This window comes from Trematomus bernacchii, unplaced genomic scaffold (assembly GCF_902827165.1).
Source record: "Trematomus bernacchii unplaced genomic scaffold, fTreBer1.1, whole genome shotgun sequence".
Lineage (NCBI taxonomy): Eukaryota > Metazoa > Chordata > Actinopteri > Perciformes > Nototheniidae > Trematomus > Trematomus bernacchii.
The window spans coordinates 4,509,129-4,528,492 of NW_022987564.1; the positions used below are offsets into that span (position 1 = coordinate 4,509,129).

Here is a 19,364-nt window from a genome sequence, read left to right on the forward strand (position 1 = left end):
ACCAGTTTTCTAAATTGTCAAAGTCAAATGATGTTCCTAGTTCCAGTCAGCTGATTAAATATTTAAATTGCTGGAATAAATGGATATTGTGACTGAAGAGACGTGGCACATTAGTCTACTGTATAAGAGTTTAAATAAATAATGGCAGAGTTCATTTCCCGCGGGTTTAGAGAACAGCGTTGACAGTGACGGTCAGGGACAGTGACAGCGGAGATGACACCTCCTGTGATCCGTGATCCATATTTAGCCTGGACTCTTTCAGGGCTTTCTTGAAAATATCACAGAGCTCCCACAGCGTTTTTCCAACATCTATCCAAGAGCTATCTCCATTACAGAAGAAAAAGGAAAGAGAGTAGCATCTGTCATGTTGTAGAGACCTCCTGGTCATATTCATGAAGCAGAAGACATTTTAAATACACAGTGGCTTAGGCTAGGCGTGGTTTACTTACTTTTGTATTTTGTAATGTTGTTGATGGTTTGTTTTAGCTCTCAGTTTATCAATTAATTATTAAACGTATAGTAACTTCTCAATCCTTTAATCTGAGGCTTTGTTTACTTCGGTAACATAGTGACATAACCAAGCTCTGTGTTAGAGCCATTTTTTGTGTTGATAATGAATGTATTATTTTCTTATTAATTTAGATCTTAATATATTCTTTCCATTTATGAATTAGTATTGAATTAAATATTCGGAGAAAAGCTTTGATTTATTGTGATCAATCAGCTGTTATATAAGGAAGGGGGGGGAGACTGAGCGTCACCGGAAATGGTCTCCAGCATGGAACGGGGAATCGGTACAGTCTTTGACCTCACGTTACACTGATAATTTTGTTTATTTGTTTGTTTAATTTGATGGAAGAAGTAAATAAATCCGCCAGAGGAAGGCAAAGAAATCAGCGCCTACAGAGTTTTATTTGGACTGTTTTTAACGTGTGAGTCAAGAAGCGGATCCATGTTAATGTGGCACAGTTTTAAATATCCTACAAGAATGGGCCACGACACTCTGCTATTGGCTAGTGCTTCAACACATTGTAAGTGATAGGCTAAGGGGCGGGACATTTCTGAGCGGTTGACCAATCCCAACAGAGCCGACCAGCTAACCAATCAGAGCAGCCTGGGCTCTGGTTTCAGACAGAGGGTGAAAAGAGGTGCTGCAGCACAGGCAGTATGAGAAAAATAAAGAGCCTTTTGAACATTGAAGCATAGAGACATGTCAGAGGAAAGGCACTGAATACTGATATGAACCTGAACATGAGCATAATATAGGGCCCCTTTAAAAAGCCAAGGGAATATAAATAACATAAACAAGGTAAAATAGAATAAGACAGCTACAAATTACAGAACTAAAAGCTATAGTGCAGAGCAAGATATGGACAGTTATTTGATTTAAAACAGGCAACAGAAAAGCTGACCACATCATCTGCTCTTTCTTGTGCTTGAGAAGGATATGTATTGGTGCTTTCTGAATGTTGAATGAATCAAACCGTGTCACTAAAGGTGACTGACCTTTGGGTTGATGACCAGGTAGGTGATCACTCCATGTTCTTTCAGGTACGAGTCTCGGCTCAGCCCGTCTCCAGGCTCCACCTTATAGGAGCCCTTCAGATGCTCCAGCGTCACTGAAGAGATGTGGACCCTTCTGGAGAGGAGACAGGAAGTGGTGATAAGAGGATAGGGGGGTGAGAGGTCAAGAGCATGCGTCACTGTGCCATTAACAGCTCTAAAAAAAGAAAAGGAAAATGACTTATTGCAACCATCAGAAGCAATTATCCCTTTTCAGGTTTGTTTCTACCGTTGTGAACAGAGAGAGATTTAGTGGAGAGACTGTTTTTTACAGCGGGATTATTTTTCAGACACCTATGAGCAGACAGAACCATTAGCAGCCTGGTGAGGATACATGAGGGACACTGGAGAGCTCATTTTCTGTGTAGCATCCATAAATCCACCAATTTTCCCCAGCTTGTTACAGTGCAGAACTCATGGCCACATGTACAGATGATTGGTCAAATGAAGTGGCGATAATTGACTGAAATGTTGGGAGGAAGTAGAACCGACAGATGTTACATGTGAGCTTTTAGACATGCGCTTCCTGTTAAACAAGTTAGCAGTGAATGGGCAGCAGACTAATTTAATAAAGTATGTTTATTAAATGATTGTACTTTAATTTGATATACTTTTCTTGAGTATTTCAGTATTATACTGCATATACTTCTACTATATTTGGTGGCAAATATTGTGCTTTCTACTCATTAATTTACCACTCATTGTTACTAGCTCCTTTCTACATATAAAAACACTTAGTATGCTAATATGAAATTATGAAACACTGTTTTAATAATCTAGCGACAATTTTTAAATGTAACTTTTATTGGCTCAACTTACAAACTTCAACTTTTAAATGTAATGACAAGTATTTGAGTACTTAAAGAACATTTTGCTGATAATACTTTTGTAATTTTATTTAAGTAATATATTGAATAAAGGATATTTACTTTTAACGCAGTATTTTAAAGGGCCCCTATTATGTTTGAAACTAGAGCTCAGTCTGCTCTGATTGGTTAGCTGGCCGGCTCTGTTGTCATTGGCCAACTGCATAAAGATGTCCTGCCCCCTGAGCCTATCACGTACAATGTGTTGTAGCGCTAGCCAATAGAAACGCTAGCCAATAGAAACGCGAGTGTTACATAGTGATGTCATTAGGCTACAGAACTAAACAAAGGAGTCTAATTGAGGCGTGTCAGGCCGGGGGGGGGGGGGGGGGGGGGGACTTTGGGATTTTAGCTTTTACAAACCATTTACATGCACTACTAAAACCTATGTAACAGGCTACAGGAAGGGATAACCCCAAAACACATAATAGGGCCTTCAACACTAGTAGAGAATATGAGTGCTTTTTTCCACCAATGGGGGAATGAAGAACATTATGGATAAAATGAACTTATACAAAATGTTATCATATCAATTGTAACCTTTCTTATTCTTGGTGCTGCTGCAACCGATCAATATGTTGTTCTCTCAGGTGTATCTTCATATTTATATTTCAGGGGGTGGTTGAATGTGGTTCAGCAAACATCGATATTATAAAACAATTTTTAGTTTGGACTGCCAGATTATGCTGTTTACTGATAAATGTAACGCCAAGTTCTGAGTATTATCCTTTTAACAGTGAAAAAGCCTTTAAAACATCCACCTTGAGACCCAACCTCTAGATAATGATACGTTGGAGCTGTTGGCCTCTGGGACTTTCTCTCTTCTACTTTAGGCCACACGGAGCAGATGGGAATTCTGTGACTTGCTAAGTGCAACTCAACATTAATCACTGAGAGAGCAGGAAGTGTCAAATCCCACAGCTACACTCTCCCTCTGCATTATGCAACAAAAAAATGATGTCAATGATTTGCAAAGCAGCATGAGCAGTTAGATCAAGAGTTTTGAAGAATTGGTTATATCTTACCCTGGCACACCTCCCGCCTCCATGTGATTGGCCAGCGTTACGTCATGTGACCACACGTCGTACTGCCACTTGCGCAGGCCAATCACGCCACACAGGACATTCCCAGAGTGAACACCGACACGCATGTTGATGTCGACTCCGGTGGCATCTCGGACCTTCCTGTGGAGAGAAGAGGGCAGGATTACACTTTAAATAAGAAGTTTACTACTTTTGGGTAAATGTGCTTCTTCGATAGAAGATTTAAATCAATTGCAGTGTGAAGTTAAGAGCTGGGGTAAGGACGTGTTAAGCTAGCTTAGCGTAAAGATTGGAAGAATGAGGAAACAGCTACTCTGAATACACCTATCAATCTAATAAAAAGGTTAAATATATTGTATCTGAATAAACTCCTTGACATTTATAATCTTATTTTCATTATAAAAACCACATTGTATGTTATTTTTTTAGCCTATACACAAACAGAGAAGTCAGAATGACGTGCTCAAACAGTTTCTTGTCTGATAAAGCATTATCAGTCAAATAAATGTGGTTAGCCATTTACTCCCATTCCCATATATGAGAGTAACACCTATGTCAAATTACGGCCCCGCCCACTTTTGGGGGAAAACAACGCTGTCATTTGAATGGCGGTTAATACAAATTCTGAAGTTTTTGCCAATCCGATCAGAAATGTAAGAAAACCGTGGATTTTTGGATCTTCAAAGAGCCCGATTACGATGGCCAGTCAGGCAAACAATTACATTAAATCATTGGAAATCGACGATCGGGCTCGATATATGGTTAAATTAAAATCAGTAGGCGAGGCCGTAATTTCGCCAGCTTTTACTCTCATGAGCGAGGCGGAAAATAATTGTTTTATCATGCCAAAAAGCTGCTGTGTCGTTTATTGCACCTCAAACATTAAAACAAATCCAGAGTTATGTTTTTCTGTACTTCCTCTGAGCTCTGTGGCTTCAGGCTTGATCGCCATTCAAATGACAGTGTTGTTTCCCCCAAAAGTGGGCAGGGCCGTAATCTTCGCCCTGAAGTTACGTAGATGTTACTCTCATCTATGGACATCGATCGCCTACTGCTATATTTCACCATATATCGAGCCTGATCGTCGATTTCCAATGATTTAATGTTATTGTTTGCCTGTCTGGCCATTGTAATCGGGCTCTTTGAAGATCCAAAAACCCACGGTTTTCTTAAATTTCTGATCGGATTGGCAAAAACTTCCGAATTTGAATTGACCGCCATTCAAATGACAGCTTTGTTTTCCCCTAAAAGTGGGCGGAGCCGTCATTTTTGCCCGGAAGTGACACATGTGTTACTCTCATCTATAGTTTCCGTAACCACTATTTTATTTTGGGACATGTTTACTTTTCTCATACTGCCTGTGCTGCATAACCTCTTTTCACCCTCTGTCTGAAATCAGAGCGTACAATGTGTTAGCCAATAGAAGCAGGAAATCTCCAAAAAGCAGAATAAGGCCCCTTTAAAATGTCATTTAAAATGTGGTTTCCTTGTTTCTTGCCTTAAATATTTGTCTTTGTTGATGTTGCAAATGGAAGTAATGGAAGATACGTTTTCCACTATAACTGACAGAAAAATCTTATAGTATTGTATAACTGACACACAGACGACTCGACAGGACATCTTTAATCTGATTGTGACTAAAGGTCAGTTCCTGCAAGCAAACATATTGGTCTATAAAACTAATGTGTTTGACGTCATGCATGAGTGAACAACATGGAGAGCGGAAAAATGGCGAGTTGGAAAATAATATTTTTTCATTTGTTTGCCATTTCCAGTTGGGGAGGCTTATCATATTGAATTCACATTGTGTTTATTCTGGAGTTCAAACAGAGCTGGAATGAAGTCTGGCATTCCTAACGCTCAATCTGTTTGACAGGCGTGTGTTTGTTTGTTTGTTGTTTGTGTTTGTGTTTGTGTGTGTGTGAGAGAGGCAGAGAAGGAGAGAGGGAGATCTGGTATTTTACTTGATGGCCTCACACATATCCAAGCCCATCTTCACGCAGTTTCTGGCGTGGTGAGGCAGCGACTCAGGCAGACCGGACACACAGTAGTAACAATCTCCCAGGATCTTGATTCGCATACACTCGTTTTCCTGAAAGACAGAGACATTAAGAATGGAAAGAGGTGGATTAAAGGTCCCCTATTATACTGTTTTTCATCAATATTATAGGTGTCAGATATATACAAAACATGTCTCTGAAGTGTTTGGCTCCAAACACCAAACAGATCATTGCAGCATCCCATAATCCCCTCTGTTTCAGCCCTGTTTCAAAAGTGCTGATTCTCTGTCTGTTACTTTAGATGAAAATAAGGAGCCCCTCCCCATGCCCCTCTGAGAGATATTTGGTTAAAAAGAACTCAATGGTGCTCTAGGAGGAGATTCAGGTGATAAGGTGGGGGGGGGGGGGTTAACTTGGTTGGTGATTGGCTAATGGTTACACAAGCCAAAACATCGTTATGACATCATAAAGTGGCCAAAATCTGATCAGCTCATTTTCAGACAGGTTTTTTTATATAAATGGATCAGGACAAAAAGTGAGCGGATCTTTTTTCCTGAAACTTTCAGAATCTCTTTACACAGAGGGGATACATGTTGATGTATAAAAGACATGAAAAGGTGGATTTTGCATAATAGGTGACCTTTAAATTGGTCAGGAAACCGTGTACATTTAACGCTATCTTTATAATTTGTCCAACATTTTCATTATCTTCAGCACATTTCCATTGAAAAATATACTTTCTCCTGCTCTGTCTCATGTTCACACAACCCAAACACCTGTACAGAAAGTATTCTGATCCTATACTTAAATAAAGGTACTATACCACACTGTAAAAATACTTTAGGTAGGTATACTCATTGGGAATGTACCTAAAGTATTCAAAGTTAAAGTACTCAATAGAGAATTTCTTTTTTTTCTTGAAAAATCTCTCTATATATAATATAAAGCCTTTAAACATGTAGGCTTTGTTTGTAACTTTTTAATTTGAAAGGTAAATAGCAAATAGAGCTGTCAGATAAATATAGTGATAAATATAATATGTCACATAAGCAGCATCAGAATACTTAATTTATTAAGTAGAAAGTTGGGTATATAACAGTTCCTCCATTTTAAAATGAAATAAAATAAAAGATAATTTAAATAAAATAATACAAAATGTATACAGTACAACATATACAGTCAAAGTTAGAATGTGCAATGAAAGGTAAAATATAATAACTATAATTATATCTACATAAAACAAGCACTCATCAACGACTCAATGCTTACAGGGGGAATAAATAAGATTAATTTCTTGTTTTTATTTAAGTTACTGTACATTATTTTATGATTCCTTTAGACTCCCTCTGAATGCAGTGGAGAAGATTTAGACAGTGGCATGAGTGTGACACACACACACACACACACACACACACACACACACACACACACACACACACACACACACACACACACACACACACACACACACACACACACACACACACACACACACACACACACACACACACACACACACACACACACACACACACACACACACAGTCACATCCAGAATCATACACCCCCACACATCACACATCAGCTCTGGCTCCATATGTGATACAGCTCATCGTCGGAGCGGCTTTATGTAACGCCGGCTTCGTCAGAGCTTCTGGACAGGAACGCGGAGAGAAACTGACTCAACTGTTTATCCCCGGAAAACTGAGAGCCCACGAGGCCGCCACACACACTCTGACCAGCCCACACAACCCGACCTGCAGCTGTTAACATGCAAAGCACTCTGGGAAGGTACGACGCTGGCCCCAGGACAGAGAAGACTTTCATTCAAGGCCGAGCAGTGAGTGAGTGACAGCACAAAACTCAACCTGCTCTCTCCTTCGCTGTATTTAGCAGATTTGTGCAAACAATTCCAATAAGGTCAACTTTTAAATACATCAGGCCACATTAGCTGAAAGCACTGGGAAATGAAACACATTATTCGATGTCTTAAACATCCTTAATTCCTCTATTAAATCCAAATGAATTCTTAATTAAATTGTCATGTAATTCAAGACAGTGGGCTGAGTGTTGTTGGGTTGTTGCATGGAAGCTCGAGCAATAAAGAGTGTTTTAGGAGATCATTAGGGATCCTTGGCTTTTCAATTGCTTTAATCTGAAGCAGCACGCTGTGTATGAAATGTGGTTATATCAATAAAGTGGGATATTTCTGAGTTACCTTTGCAATTTGGTCAAATTTGCCGAAAAGTTCATTCAGCATGTGGACCAGTTCCCCGGGGGAGCAGTCACTGGCCAGCCTGGTGAAGCCCACGATGTCTGCGTACAGAATGCTGCACAAAACAAGAACAACAAATAATATAATTAAGATTTCATCACTGAATAAAACTATCGTGAAATAACACTTTCATTCATGGCATATCTTGTTTGTACTGCATTAGGAGAGGGCCATTTTATTAGTAGAGCAACATGAAGATGGAGCGTTTATTGCGTTTTGCTTTGACTTAACTTGTCTGCAGTGTTGTTTTCCACAAAGCTATTCAGTTGGTGAACACTTTCACATTGGTGGCAGTAGATTAAACATGTTACCATGGAATAAACCTTCTCCTTTACTCCTTCTAGTGAACTTCACAAACTACAAACCCAACGAAGACTGAATGAAGGACCGGCTCCACGAGGACAAATACGGCAAAACGCATAGGAGTAACGCAAATGCAACCGCAAAAAACCTTCCGTCCCCACGCAATATACACCGGATTGTGTCAAGCTCCACGAGACGGCTCCGTTTACATCCAAACGCTGGAAAAGCTGCAGTACATATGCCGAACCTGTACGTGGCGCTGTAACTTCCTCCACAAAAGCAGCAACTTCCTCCACAAAAGCAGCGAAGAAGAATGGTTGTCATGGCTGCACTTCTGTGTATTCTCCGCGGTGGGGGCCGACAGAACCGGGCAGAGTTTTTCGCCGGTCAACGTGTGTTAAAGTTTAAATCTTCCGGACAAAATTATAAAACTGCCGGTCAAAGGTCTTCATTGTTATTTATTGAGCTTTAAAACAAATGAATAACGACGATATAATGATATATAATCATCAAATACACGGAGGCTGTCTCTTTTTCCTCTCTTCTGACAGCGTCAGTGTCTGTCTCATGCAGCAGCTGATCCTGTAATGAGTGACCCGACAGTAAAAATGAACATATTTATAACTAGTTTAGGTAGTTTGAGAGGTAATTAAAATAGCTAAGGGTGATGATCTGACTTGAAGTGTGTGTTTTGCTCCCGCTGCATCACAGCGGCAGGAGCTGCGTGTCTCCGTCCTGTCAGATTAGACTTCACTCGCGTTTATGTCCATATCGAGATAAAGATAAATAATCTGAATTCAAGGAGGAGCTCCTGTAGATGTTGCACAAAGAACTGTAGCATGGTCAGTAGCGACTGGAGCACGATAGCAACCCTGCGGGGGAGAGGCGGGGCTATGAAAACGAATGACCGTATAGGCGGCTCCACGGCCCCGTTGGACCTCCCAGAGCGCTCCGTTCCCAGATCTATCCACCTTTGGACCCGTTGTCGTTTGCGGGGTCTGTTTCTACGTTTCCCTTACGGCGTCGTCGAGCTTAGAGGGCTATACGCATGAGAAATATGCGGATTCAACCCGTTTTCGTCCCCGTGGAGCCGGGCTCAATCTTCTCTGTTCAGGTTTCCAGGGGCGCCGTAAGGGGGTGAAAAATTAGGACGATTATAAGGGCCCGTGACTGAAAGGGGCCCAAACCATTTTAGAACATTAAGAAAAAAATATTGAAGTAACCAATGTGATATCTTTTCATGGGGCCCAAAATCCCTGGTGGCGCCCCTGCAGGTTTCTAATGCTATGCAAGTTATTGTCATCTTAATAATAGGGCTTTGTACTTGCAAGAATCTGGATACACGCTACATGTGAGAATACAGGGGTACAATTCTAAATATTGCAATATCTTACTTTAGTGTTTGCAAGTCCTATTGACTCATAGTATCATAGTATAAAGAACACATTGCCATTTGAATAGAATCTGAGTCAAAAGTAGACATTTTAGGGACAGCAGAACAGTGGGACCTGAATTAATCGCAGTCCCTGTAACATCAAACCAGTCTTCAATCTAAGCAAAGGAATTCGCATTTATTTATATCGGTAATTACCGACTCTTTTTGCAGTATTCTTAAAAGTAAAATTATCCAGAATTGAAACAATATCACAAAACAAACTATAAAAAAAAGGGTTCGGGTAATGGATCATGCTCCGTTGCTTTCCCCTCATCTGACAATAATTGCTCACTTCCTTCTATGTATTTGTATTGTTTTATATATATATATATATATTAGATTAAAAAGAAAAGCAGACATTAAACTTCACATCTTCCTGAATCCTGAACAATGTGGCAAGTTTTAGTTAAATGTATAAAAAAGTTCTAGCGTCAGCACTTCGTACGTTTTGTCTGCTCCTTGGAAATATGACAAGTCTGCAAATGCACCAGACGATTTCCAAAAGAGAAGGACATGTCTTTCAATAAGCATTTAAAACACACACAAAGCAACCAACAAGCAATTATCGTCGCTGCAGACAGGAGGCTGCTGTTTGTCTCTGCACTAACCGTGTGTGTGCGTGTGCGTGTGCGTGTGCGTGTGCGTGTGTGTGTGTGTGTGTGTGTGTGTGTCTGTGTGTGGGAGGAAGCAGCAGATTCACACTGCCACATGTCCTTGGGTGTCACTTCTGAGATTGCCCTCTTCTCTGTGAGCTAAGACCGAGTGAGAATCTGTTATTACTGAAGGATAAAAGGCAGATCAACACACACACACACGCACACACACGCACGCACACACACACATCTGAGGCCCACTTGAAGCGCTCACAGTCATTGTTTCCCCTGTAAACCTCAGGCATGATGGGAAACAGGTTTTCTATGGAGAGGCTCTCATGGTCAGCCTGGATTTGTATTTCTATGAACCTCCACAACATAGAAGGACGTCTTTGAGTACAGATTGACCTTAGTACCAACCTAAGAACAATGGATGTGGATTAACTATTGATTTAATTTGGTCATAGCAATCAAAATAGATAAGAAAATGGGATTTAAAAGTGATGGCGAAAAAAGAAAAGGCGAGGAGGTTAGAAAGGGAGACTATAGGGTCATTCATGAATGAGTCCTAAACCCCAAAATGAGTTAGCGTCGTAGCACTTCCAGGTTTTTAATGAGTTTTGGGTCCGATGCCTGAAATAAGCTCTGTGGTTAACACAAGCTAAAGGGATTATTAGGTTTTGTTCTACGGCGTTACATACGTCAGTAAATACTCCTCTAGTAAATGTCCAAAGCTTCTTTGTGTCTCTACAAAGCTAACAAGTGACTATAGGAGACTATTAAACCAATTATTAGCTGCCTTTAGCTTAGCTGTGTTTACATGAAGCCGTGAGACCGTGATGGAGTTTGTTTATAGACCCTAGGGGTTTTTAAATCTACTCTTAAGACACACTTCTTCTCCCTGGCCTTTTAGTCAGAGCGGAGCACGACTCCTGACTTTTCCCTGTGTTTTCTTTTTAAATATCTGTTGTAATTTATTGTCTTTTATTGTGCTTATAGAAATGTGTTTTTATGTGATTGTAGTTATTACATGTACAGCACTTTGGCCCGACCAAAAATTGCTTTTAAATGTGCTCTATAAATAAACCTTGATTTGATTTGATTTGATAGTTTATTTAATGTTATAGTCTTCTGGTAATTGCTATTACGCTTCGACTGCAATATTTCAAAATTCAATGGAAAAATGCCATTGGCTTTCTGCAAGGAAACCCCTGCAATGCTAACTCACTGCTCGACCTACACAAATACATCAACACTGCACCACTAGAGAAGCACAGAGTCAAGAAGAAATCCAAATATAACATTAAGTAGACTGGAAAAAAAGAAGACAAGGGGGAGGACAGGATGTTAAAATAGAGCAGGAGATTAAAACCTTCAATTTGTGGAAGCACAGATAAAGAGAAGCAGCCTCACCTGACGTTGGTGTGTCGCTGCACGTAGAGGTTGTGGAAGTTGTTGGTGCTCTCGGTTCGACCGAAGTTGGGCCCCTGCAGCCTCTGGATGATCTCAGCCTTCATCACCCGGGCTATGTGAGCCGGCAGTAAGGACAGCAGTAAACGCTCCTGAGGACAGAGGGGGGGGGGGTGAGGAAGAGTCAAGCAGCTAGGATGTATTAAAGTACGTTGAAAACTTAAAGAGGCCCTATTTGGCTTTTGGGGGTGTTCCCTCTCCTGTAGTGTCTTATATAGGTTTGTGTGCATGTAAATGGTCTGCTAATGCTAACATCCCTGTGTTCCATCCAGAGGGAGTTTCTCTCCCACACACTCCCCCCCCCCTGCCTTTAATGCATCCATTGGACTCCTTTGTTTACTTCATAACATAGTGATCACCATAGGCAAGGCAAGGCAAGTTTATTTATATAGCACCTTTCAACACAAGGCAATTCAAGGTGCTTTACAAACATGAAAGACATTCAGACAAAGGCATTTAAAAACAGTCATCAAAAAGAAAAGATAATAAAAGAAACATTAAAAGAAAAAATACATGACATGAATAAAAAGTGACAGTGCAGTTTAAGATATGAATAGTTCACACAGAAGTTCCATTTTACTGATGCCTTTCTTTAAGGTTTCTCCGAACATGAGCTGTGTACGCTTGTATGGCACATACGTCCCGAGCAGCATACACAGAGAAAACCAGCCAGGACAAAGTCCCCAGACACTGATTCCCTGGTAAATAGCCCCAAATGTTCATTAACCAAAGACCATAGAAAACTTCTATTGGGGCGGGACATCTCTACAGAGCCGACCAGCTAACCAATCAGAGCAGACTGGGCTCTGGTTTCAGACAGAGGGTGAAAAGAGGTGCTGCAGTACAGGCAGTATGAGACAAATAAAGACCTTTTTGAACATTAAAGCATGGAGACATGTCACAGTAGAGACACTAAATTACAAATATGAACCTGAAAATGTGCGTTATATGTCCTATTTAAATGTAAACGACAACTTTGATAAATCTGCTGCTTGGCCTTTTTGTTTTAGTGGGGCTGGAAATGTTCCATCTCATACAGCCTGACTGCTAGATTGTGAGTCAAAGGCATAGCCGCAAGTGGAAACAATTCATCATTAAGAAGAAGTGTTATTTGGGGTGGTAGTTTGATTCTGCTCTACTGTGTTCTGTCACTAATATATATGCATTTAAATATAACCTTTGTCCTCCACAGCCAATATTTAACCTCTTGGATATATTTATACATTCCTCTAATAAGGGTTCATCAGGGGTAATTTTTCAGCGCTGAGTACTGGAAGATTAAGTTATGCAAAGAAGAGCGATGGTGATCTTCATTGTTCATAATTATGCAGCACAGCAGAGGAAAGAAAAGGAGCACGTTCTGCAAATGTGATCCTACATAAGCACTCAATCAATAAATCCTCATGTATAGAGCACTTTTTATACACAAACATGAGGCTAACACAACAAAAAACAGTAACAACCCCACCTCCCAATCCATAAATAGAAAAATATATATGTTTATGAATAATATAGTGGAGAAAAGTGACGAAATAAAGACATGGCTGAGTTGGCCCTAAAAGTATGAACATAAAGAAGACACGTTTTATAGACTATACAAGTCATAAATGAACGATATTGATCCCCTTGCAATCAGTGTAGTGTTATACTGTTGATATTTGTGTACCTGCCTGATATATTCCTCATTGTAAACTTTTCTTATAGGACCTTTGGACATTTTTACAACAATATTTCATTGTATAATACGGTCATTTCTCTGAGGGAATGGAGAGCCAGAGAATCAACATCCATCACTCATAGCTGTTGTGTAAGTTGTGGGTTTTGGCTTTAATTTAGCACCATCCATATTGGATGGAGGGCAATTTTGAGCGTGCATGAATGTTTGGGCATGTGTGTGGGTGTGTGGGTGTGTGTGTTTGTGTGTATTTGAGAGAGAGCTGCCTGAGGGGGTGTGACTCATATTGCGGATCGCAGCAGAGAGGGTCATTACATTGTTCACACACCACGGGCTCATTTCCTAAAACACAGCAGCAAATTAAGTAGAGAGAGGGGTGCTCTAAAAATAGAAACCCACACCACCCGCACGTATTTACTTATTCAGCACTGGAGCAGTATGAACTCTCTGCTGTGAGAGCGCAGAGGGGGAATAATAGCCTGAAGAGATGTGGCTTTATTAATCATGTGTTTGATTCATGGACTTAAGTATCTGCATTCAGCTTTTGAATGAGATTTGGCATTTCGTTTTGCACTGGCATTTACGTGCACCCTGACACACACACACACACACACACACACACACACACACACACACACACACACACACACACACACACACACACACACACACCACACACACACACACACACACACACACACACACACACACACACACACACACACACGGACGCACACACACACACACCACACACACACACACACACACACACACACACACACACACACACACACACACACACACACACACACACACACACACACACACCTTTAGAATAAATGCTATGTTTAACATGTCGAAAAAGGACATAAATGATAATAAATTGTAAATATATTTACACATAATGGGGAATTTACAATGACATTAACACTATCATATTAAACAAATATATTTTAATATGAAACATTAATGTTAAAACTATATTTCACAACAAGCAAGGACAAACTACACATTTTATATTTCCAAAAAAGAGTAATCCTGGTTAGTCCCGACTGAGTGGACCACTGCTTATTAATGAGCAATTTTCTGTGTCATTTCCCTGGTCGCAAGGAATGGCTAATGTCAAGCAAATGTCATAAGATAATGCCTCTTCAGACATCACCGACAACTCCTCATCCTGACAAACTCAGGAGAGAAATATTTGGGTAATAAAACCAGAAACTTTTCAAATTAATTAGTATACTGTACTGCTCTGAATAAGAAATCTAGGAAAAACAAGGAAATGCTAAAGCTAAGCTAGCAGCTCGATGAGGCTATAGAACTGTGCTAAAGTCAGCATGCACACATTCTCACATTGACAATGCAGATACATTAAGCAGGAAAATTGCTAAGCATGTTCATCGTATTTGTTTAGTTAAGTATGATAACATATTCAAAATAACAATGCTAATACATGTAGCAGGAAATGTTTGCATGTTCACCATATTAGCTTAGTTTGTTAGCATGCTTGCATTTGCTAGCACTGAACACAAAGCCGAGGTGTATGGAAATGTAATTATTTTGCAGGTTCGTTTTGGAAATAAAATCCATTGCGCCTTTAATTCTATATGATTATAAAGAAACAAGAGGTGAATTGTTTAGATACAGAGAAATACCCAAATCACGGAATAGGTTGCAATTTGTTACATTTTGCAGCCTATTATTGAAAAAAATGTACTCAGATGTAAACCGTATTAAAGCAGAGTCCTTCAACGTGACACATGCATCCTCAGAAACCAGAGTTTAACCACAAGTTCACTTCAAAACATTTCCATCTCTCTCTCTTCTTTCTGTGTGTGTGTGTGTGTGTGTGTGTGTGTGTGTGTGTGTGTGTGTGTGTGTGTGTGTGTGTGTGTGTGTGTGTGTGTGTGTGTGCGCGAACCGAGAGCACCAACAACTTCCACAACCTCTACGTGCAGCGACACACCAACGTCAGGTGAGGCTGCTTCTCTTTATCTGTGCTTCCACAAATTGAAGGTTTTAATCTCCTGCTCTATTTTAACATCCTGTCCTCCCCCTCGTCTTCTTTTTTTCCAGTCTACTTAATGTTATATTTGGATTTCTTCTTGACTCTGTGCTTCTCTAGTGGTGCAGTGTTGATGTATTTGTGTAGGTCGAGCAGTGAGTTAGCATTGCAGGGGTTTCCTTGCAGAAATTCAATGGCATTTTTCCATTGAATTTTGAAATATTGCAGTCGAAGCGTAATAGCAATTACCAGAAGACTATAACATTAAATAAACTATAAACAAACCCCATAACGGTCTCATGACTTCATGTAAACACAGCTAAGCTAAAGGCAGCTAATAATTGGTTTAATAGTCTCCTATAGTCACTTGTTAGCTTTGTAGAGACACAAAGAAGCTTTGGACATTTACTAGAGGAGTATTTACTGACGTATGTAACGCCGTAGAACAAAACCTAATAATCCCTTTAGCTTGTGTTAACCACAGAGCTTATTTCAGGCATCGGACCCAAAACTCATTAAAAACCTGGAAGTGCTAAGACGCTAACTCATTTTGGGGTTTAGGGACTCATTCATGAACGACCCTATAGTCTCCCTTTCTAACCTCCTCGCCTTTTCTTTTTTCGCCATCACTTTTAAATCCCATTTTCTTATCTGTTTTGATTGCTATGACCAAATTAAATCAATAGTTAATCCACATCCATTGTTCTTAGGTTGGTACTAAGGTCAATCTGTACTCAAAGACGTCCTTCTATGTTGTGGAGGTTCATAGAAATACAAATCCAGGCTGACCATGAGAGCCTCTCTCGTTTCAAGTGGGCCTCAGAGTGTGTGTGTGTGTGTGTGTGTGTGTGTGTGTGTGTGTGTGTGTGTGTGTGTGTGTGTGTGTGTGTGTGTGTGTGTGTGTGTGTGTGTGTGTGTGTGTGTGTGTGTGTGTGTGTGTGTGTGTGTGTGTGTGTGTGTGTGTGTGTGTGTGTGTGTGTGTGTGTGTGTGCGCGCGCGCGTGCGTGCGTGCGTGCGTACCTGTTGGTGCTTCTCAAACTCCAGTTTAATGGGGGACTTGATGCAGTTGCAGGTGTCTTGGTAGGTCTGTTTGAGGGCCAGGTCCATCAGGTGTTTGTGGTACGCCCCCGCTAAGTTTCCACATGTGAAGATGATCACGTTGGCTAAGATCTGCCACATACACCACATACACACAAAGAGTAAGGCATTAAAGTAATGTCAGGAGGTGACGCGTGTGCAGTTATATGTTATTTTCTCATAACAGTGTCTAGCTTCTTCCACTACTACTATTACATCGTAAAAACAGAGCCCGAGCACACACTTAAAACAAGCTCTTTCCACCACTATGTCAACCTCAAGCTCTTTAAAATGTGACCATGCATATCAATAGGTCTTCCTCAGCGCTGTATCCAAGGGCAATTAACGTTTCCTGAGCATGTTTTATTGTTAGTGTGCTTTTCCACTGGGTGTATGTGTGTGTGTGTGTGTGTGTGTGTGTGTGTGTGTGTGTGTGTGTGTGTGTGTGTGTGTGTGTGTGTGTCAGCCTCATTTGATGCAAACAAATCAGTTCTTTTTTTCCCTATGTACCTTAAGTGTTATCTGTATCTTAATGTAAATGTGCAGATGTGATGCTTAAGGGTCTGTGATGTTGGTGTGTCACACAGGTTCTCAAGGGTCCATATCTGATTTGTATTCAAGGTCAGATATCTTGAACAATTATTATGCCCCATTATGCTTTTTGGGGGGTTTTCGATTTCCTAGAGTGTGTTCTATAGGTTTTTTCTGCATGTAAATGGTCTGCAAAGGCTACAATTCCTGTGTTTCCTCCAGAGGGAGTTTCTCTCCCACACACTCCCCCCTGCCTGAAACGCCTCCATTGGACTACTTTGTTTATTTCCGTAACATACATCACGACTTAACATCGGCGCATCTATTGGCTGGCCGTCCAACACATTGTACGTGATAGGCTAAGCTTAGTGCAGGGCATCTCGAAGCGGTCTACCAATCACGACAGAAACGGCCAGCTAACCAATCAGAGCAGACTGGGCTCTGGTTTCAGACAGAGGGTGAAAAGAGCTGCTGCAGCACAGACAGTATGAGAAAAATAAGTACCTTTTTGAACATTAAAGTATGGAGACATGTCACAGTAGAGGCACAAAGTACAAATAGGAACCTGAAAATTAGCTTAATAGTCCACTTTAAATGTATGTTTCTTTGCAAATCAAACATGCTCTGTGCTGACTGGGACAACATTAACTCATATATGTCTTTCCACTCCTTTTTAAATACACAGTTTTCCGCATACATTTTTTTGAAAGACCTAACTTGCTTTTTTTTGCAATTTGTTGAAGTCACATGTGATTTGGCCAGCCGACACCAACCCACACACTTTCTGACATCCGACCCATTCTCTATCTCCGATTTAGAAGCTGATTTACCACCGAGCCAATTGACTTGTGATCCAAAAGCGCTTTGAGTGGTCGTAAAGCTCTATATATAAAAGGCAGACTATTCACCTTTTGCATAAACAATTATCTGTGTTACCTGCCACACGAGAGGCTCCAGATCTGGGGCGGTGGAGGCCAGGCAGACGCTGAGGGTGACGGTGTGAGAGAAGCAGGTGATGGCGCTGGCTATAATGGCTCCTCTCATGGAGAAGGGCAGCATGGTGTAGACAACGAACACGATGAACAGGAAGAAGGACACCTGGAAACAGGAAGATGTCGATAGGGGATTAAACAAAGAACGGATCGGTGCAAAGCTCTTCATGTTGTGAACAATCTTCTGATAACGTTTCTTTATTTGTGTCTCTCAGCCTATAAATATGAGTGAACAAAGACCACTAAATAATTCAGCTGCAGCTTGAGAGAAATGTCATCATCATTTGCCAGCTTTGACAACCACTGTCTGATCTTCAGAACCAAAACTGCACACGACATGCTTTCCCTGAAATAATGTGGGGCATCTCTATGAAAAAAGGTATACATCAGGAACATGACTGCAATTGAACCCCTTCTGCTTTTGCCCAATTGGATTCCTTTGTTTACTTCTGTAAGATAGTGACATCACTACATAACACTCATGCTTCTATTGGCTAGCGTTACAACACATTGTACGTGATGGGGGCAGGAAATCTCAAAGCTCTTGACCAATCCCAACAGAGCCAGCCAGCTAACCAATCAGAGCAGACTGGGCTCTGGTTTCAGACAGAGGGTGAAAAGAGGTGATGCAGCACAGGCAGTATGATCAAAATAAAGAGGTTTTTGAACATTAAAGCATAGAGACATGTCACAGTAGAGACACACAATACAAATATGAACCTGAACATTAGCATTATCTGGGCTTGAATATATACAACAAAATGTTTTGTGTGTGTGTGTGTGTGTGTGTGTGTGTGTGTGGGTGGGTGTGTGTGTGTGTGTGTGTGTGTGTGTGTTCCTGTGTGTTGTGCACAACGTGTAGACGTGTGTTTCCCACTCTGTTGCTCATTGATACCGCGTGCCTTTGTTCCCCAAGCTGTCAGTGCTCCACTTCCTGTTATGGTGGCGAGCCGCGCAAACAGGTCACAGTTTCAGCTGGGACTCCAGATGAACTTTGACCTTCCTCTCTGTCTGTTTACTTCCTGTGTCTTTCAGGTTCAGAGAGTCGCTCAGCAGACAGGATTCTTCTTTGATCGAATCAGGTTTGTTTAAAAAAACAAACCCTGACAGAAAGTGATCTCGCTGCGACCTGGACCCCAATGTGTCACTCACTACTCTATTATCAATGGTGCCTAAATGCACAAACAAAGGTGCATAATGTTACTAATAAAATGGCAATGTATGATCATTTCACATCAACATTAATATTCATACAAACAGTTTGAGGCCTAAGTCCATTTTATTTTTGGAAAAAAAAGGTTATCTATACACAGTTGCATGATCAGCACCATGGACAGGGACATTTTATACTACTTCCCAACATATCTATTACTACATTTCGACAAACATACACTAATTAAAACCCATGTTTTTAACCACTAAAAGCTGGAAAACGATTCACGAAAACACTTCACACAAAGAGTAAACAGATTAAATACTTGAAGCCAACATAGTAAAATGTTTTATACCAGCTCTTAGCTTGTGATGTGTGCAGAT

General features: G+C 40.7%; 1 protein-coding gene across 2 annotated transcripts in view; it reads right to left on the reverse strand.

Annotated features, from left to right (window-relative positions):
• Positions 1 to 19,364, reverse strand: part of adcy2b (adenylate cyclase 2b (brain)) — a 52,349-nt gene that overhangs the window by 17,422 nt on the left and 15,563 nt on the right. For both annotated transcript variants that reach the window (XM_034125375.1, XM_034125377.1), the window contains exons 3-9: positions 17,773 to 17,934; positions 16,249 to 16,398; positions 11,492 to 11,640; positions 7,691 to 7,802; positions 5,437 to 5,564; positions 3,455 to 3,613; positions 1,507 to 1,639 (exon numbers count right to left, since the gene is read on the reverse strand). In XM_034125375.1, the coding sequence (XP_033981266.1) occupies positions 1,507 to 1,639; positions 3,455 to 3,613; positions 5,437 to 5,564; positions 7,691 to 7,802; positions 11,492 to 11,640; positions 16,249 to 16,398; positions 17,773 to 17,934 (993 nt within the window). The remainder of the gene's footprint in view (positions 1 to 1,506; positions 1,640 to 3,454; positions 3,614 to 5,436; positions 5,565 to 7,690; positions 7,803 to 11,491; positions 11,641 to 16,248; positions 16,399 to 17,772; positions 17,935 to 19,364) is intronic.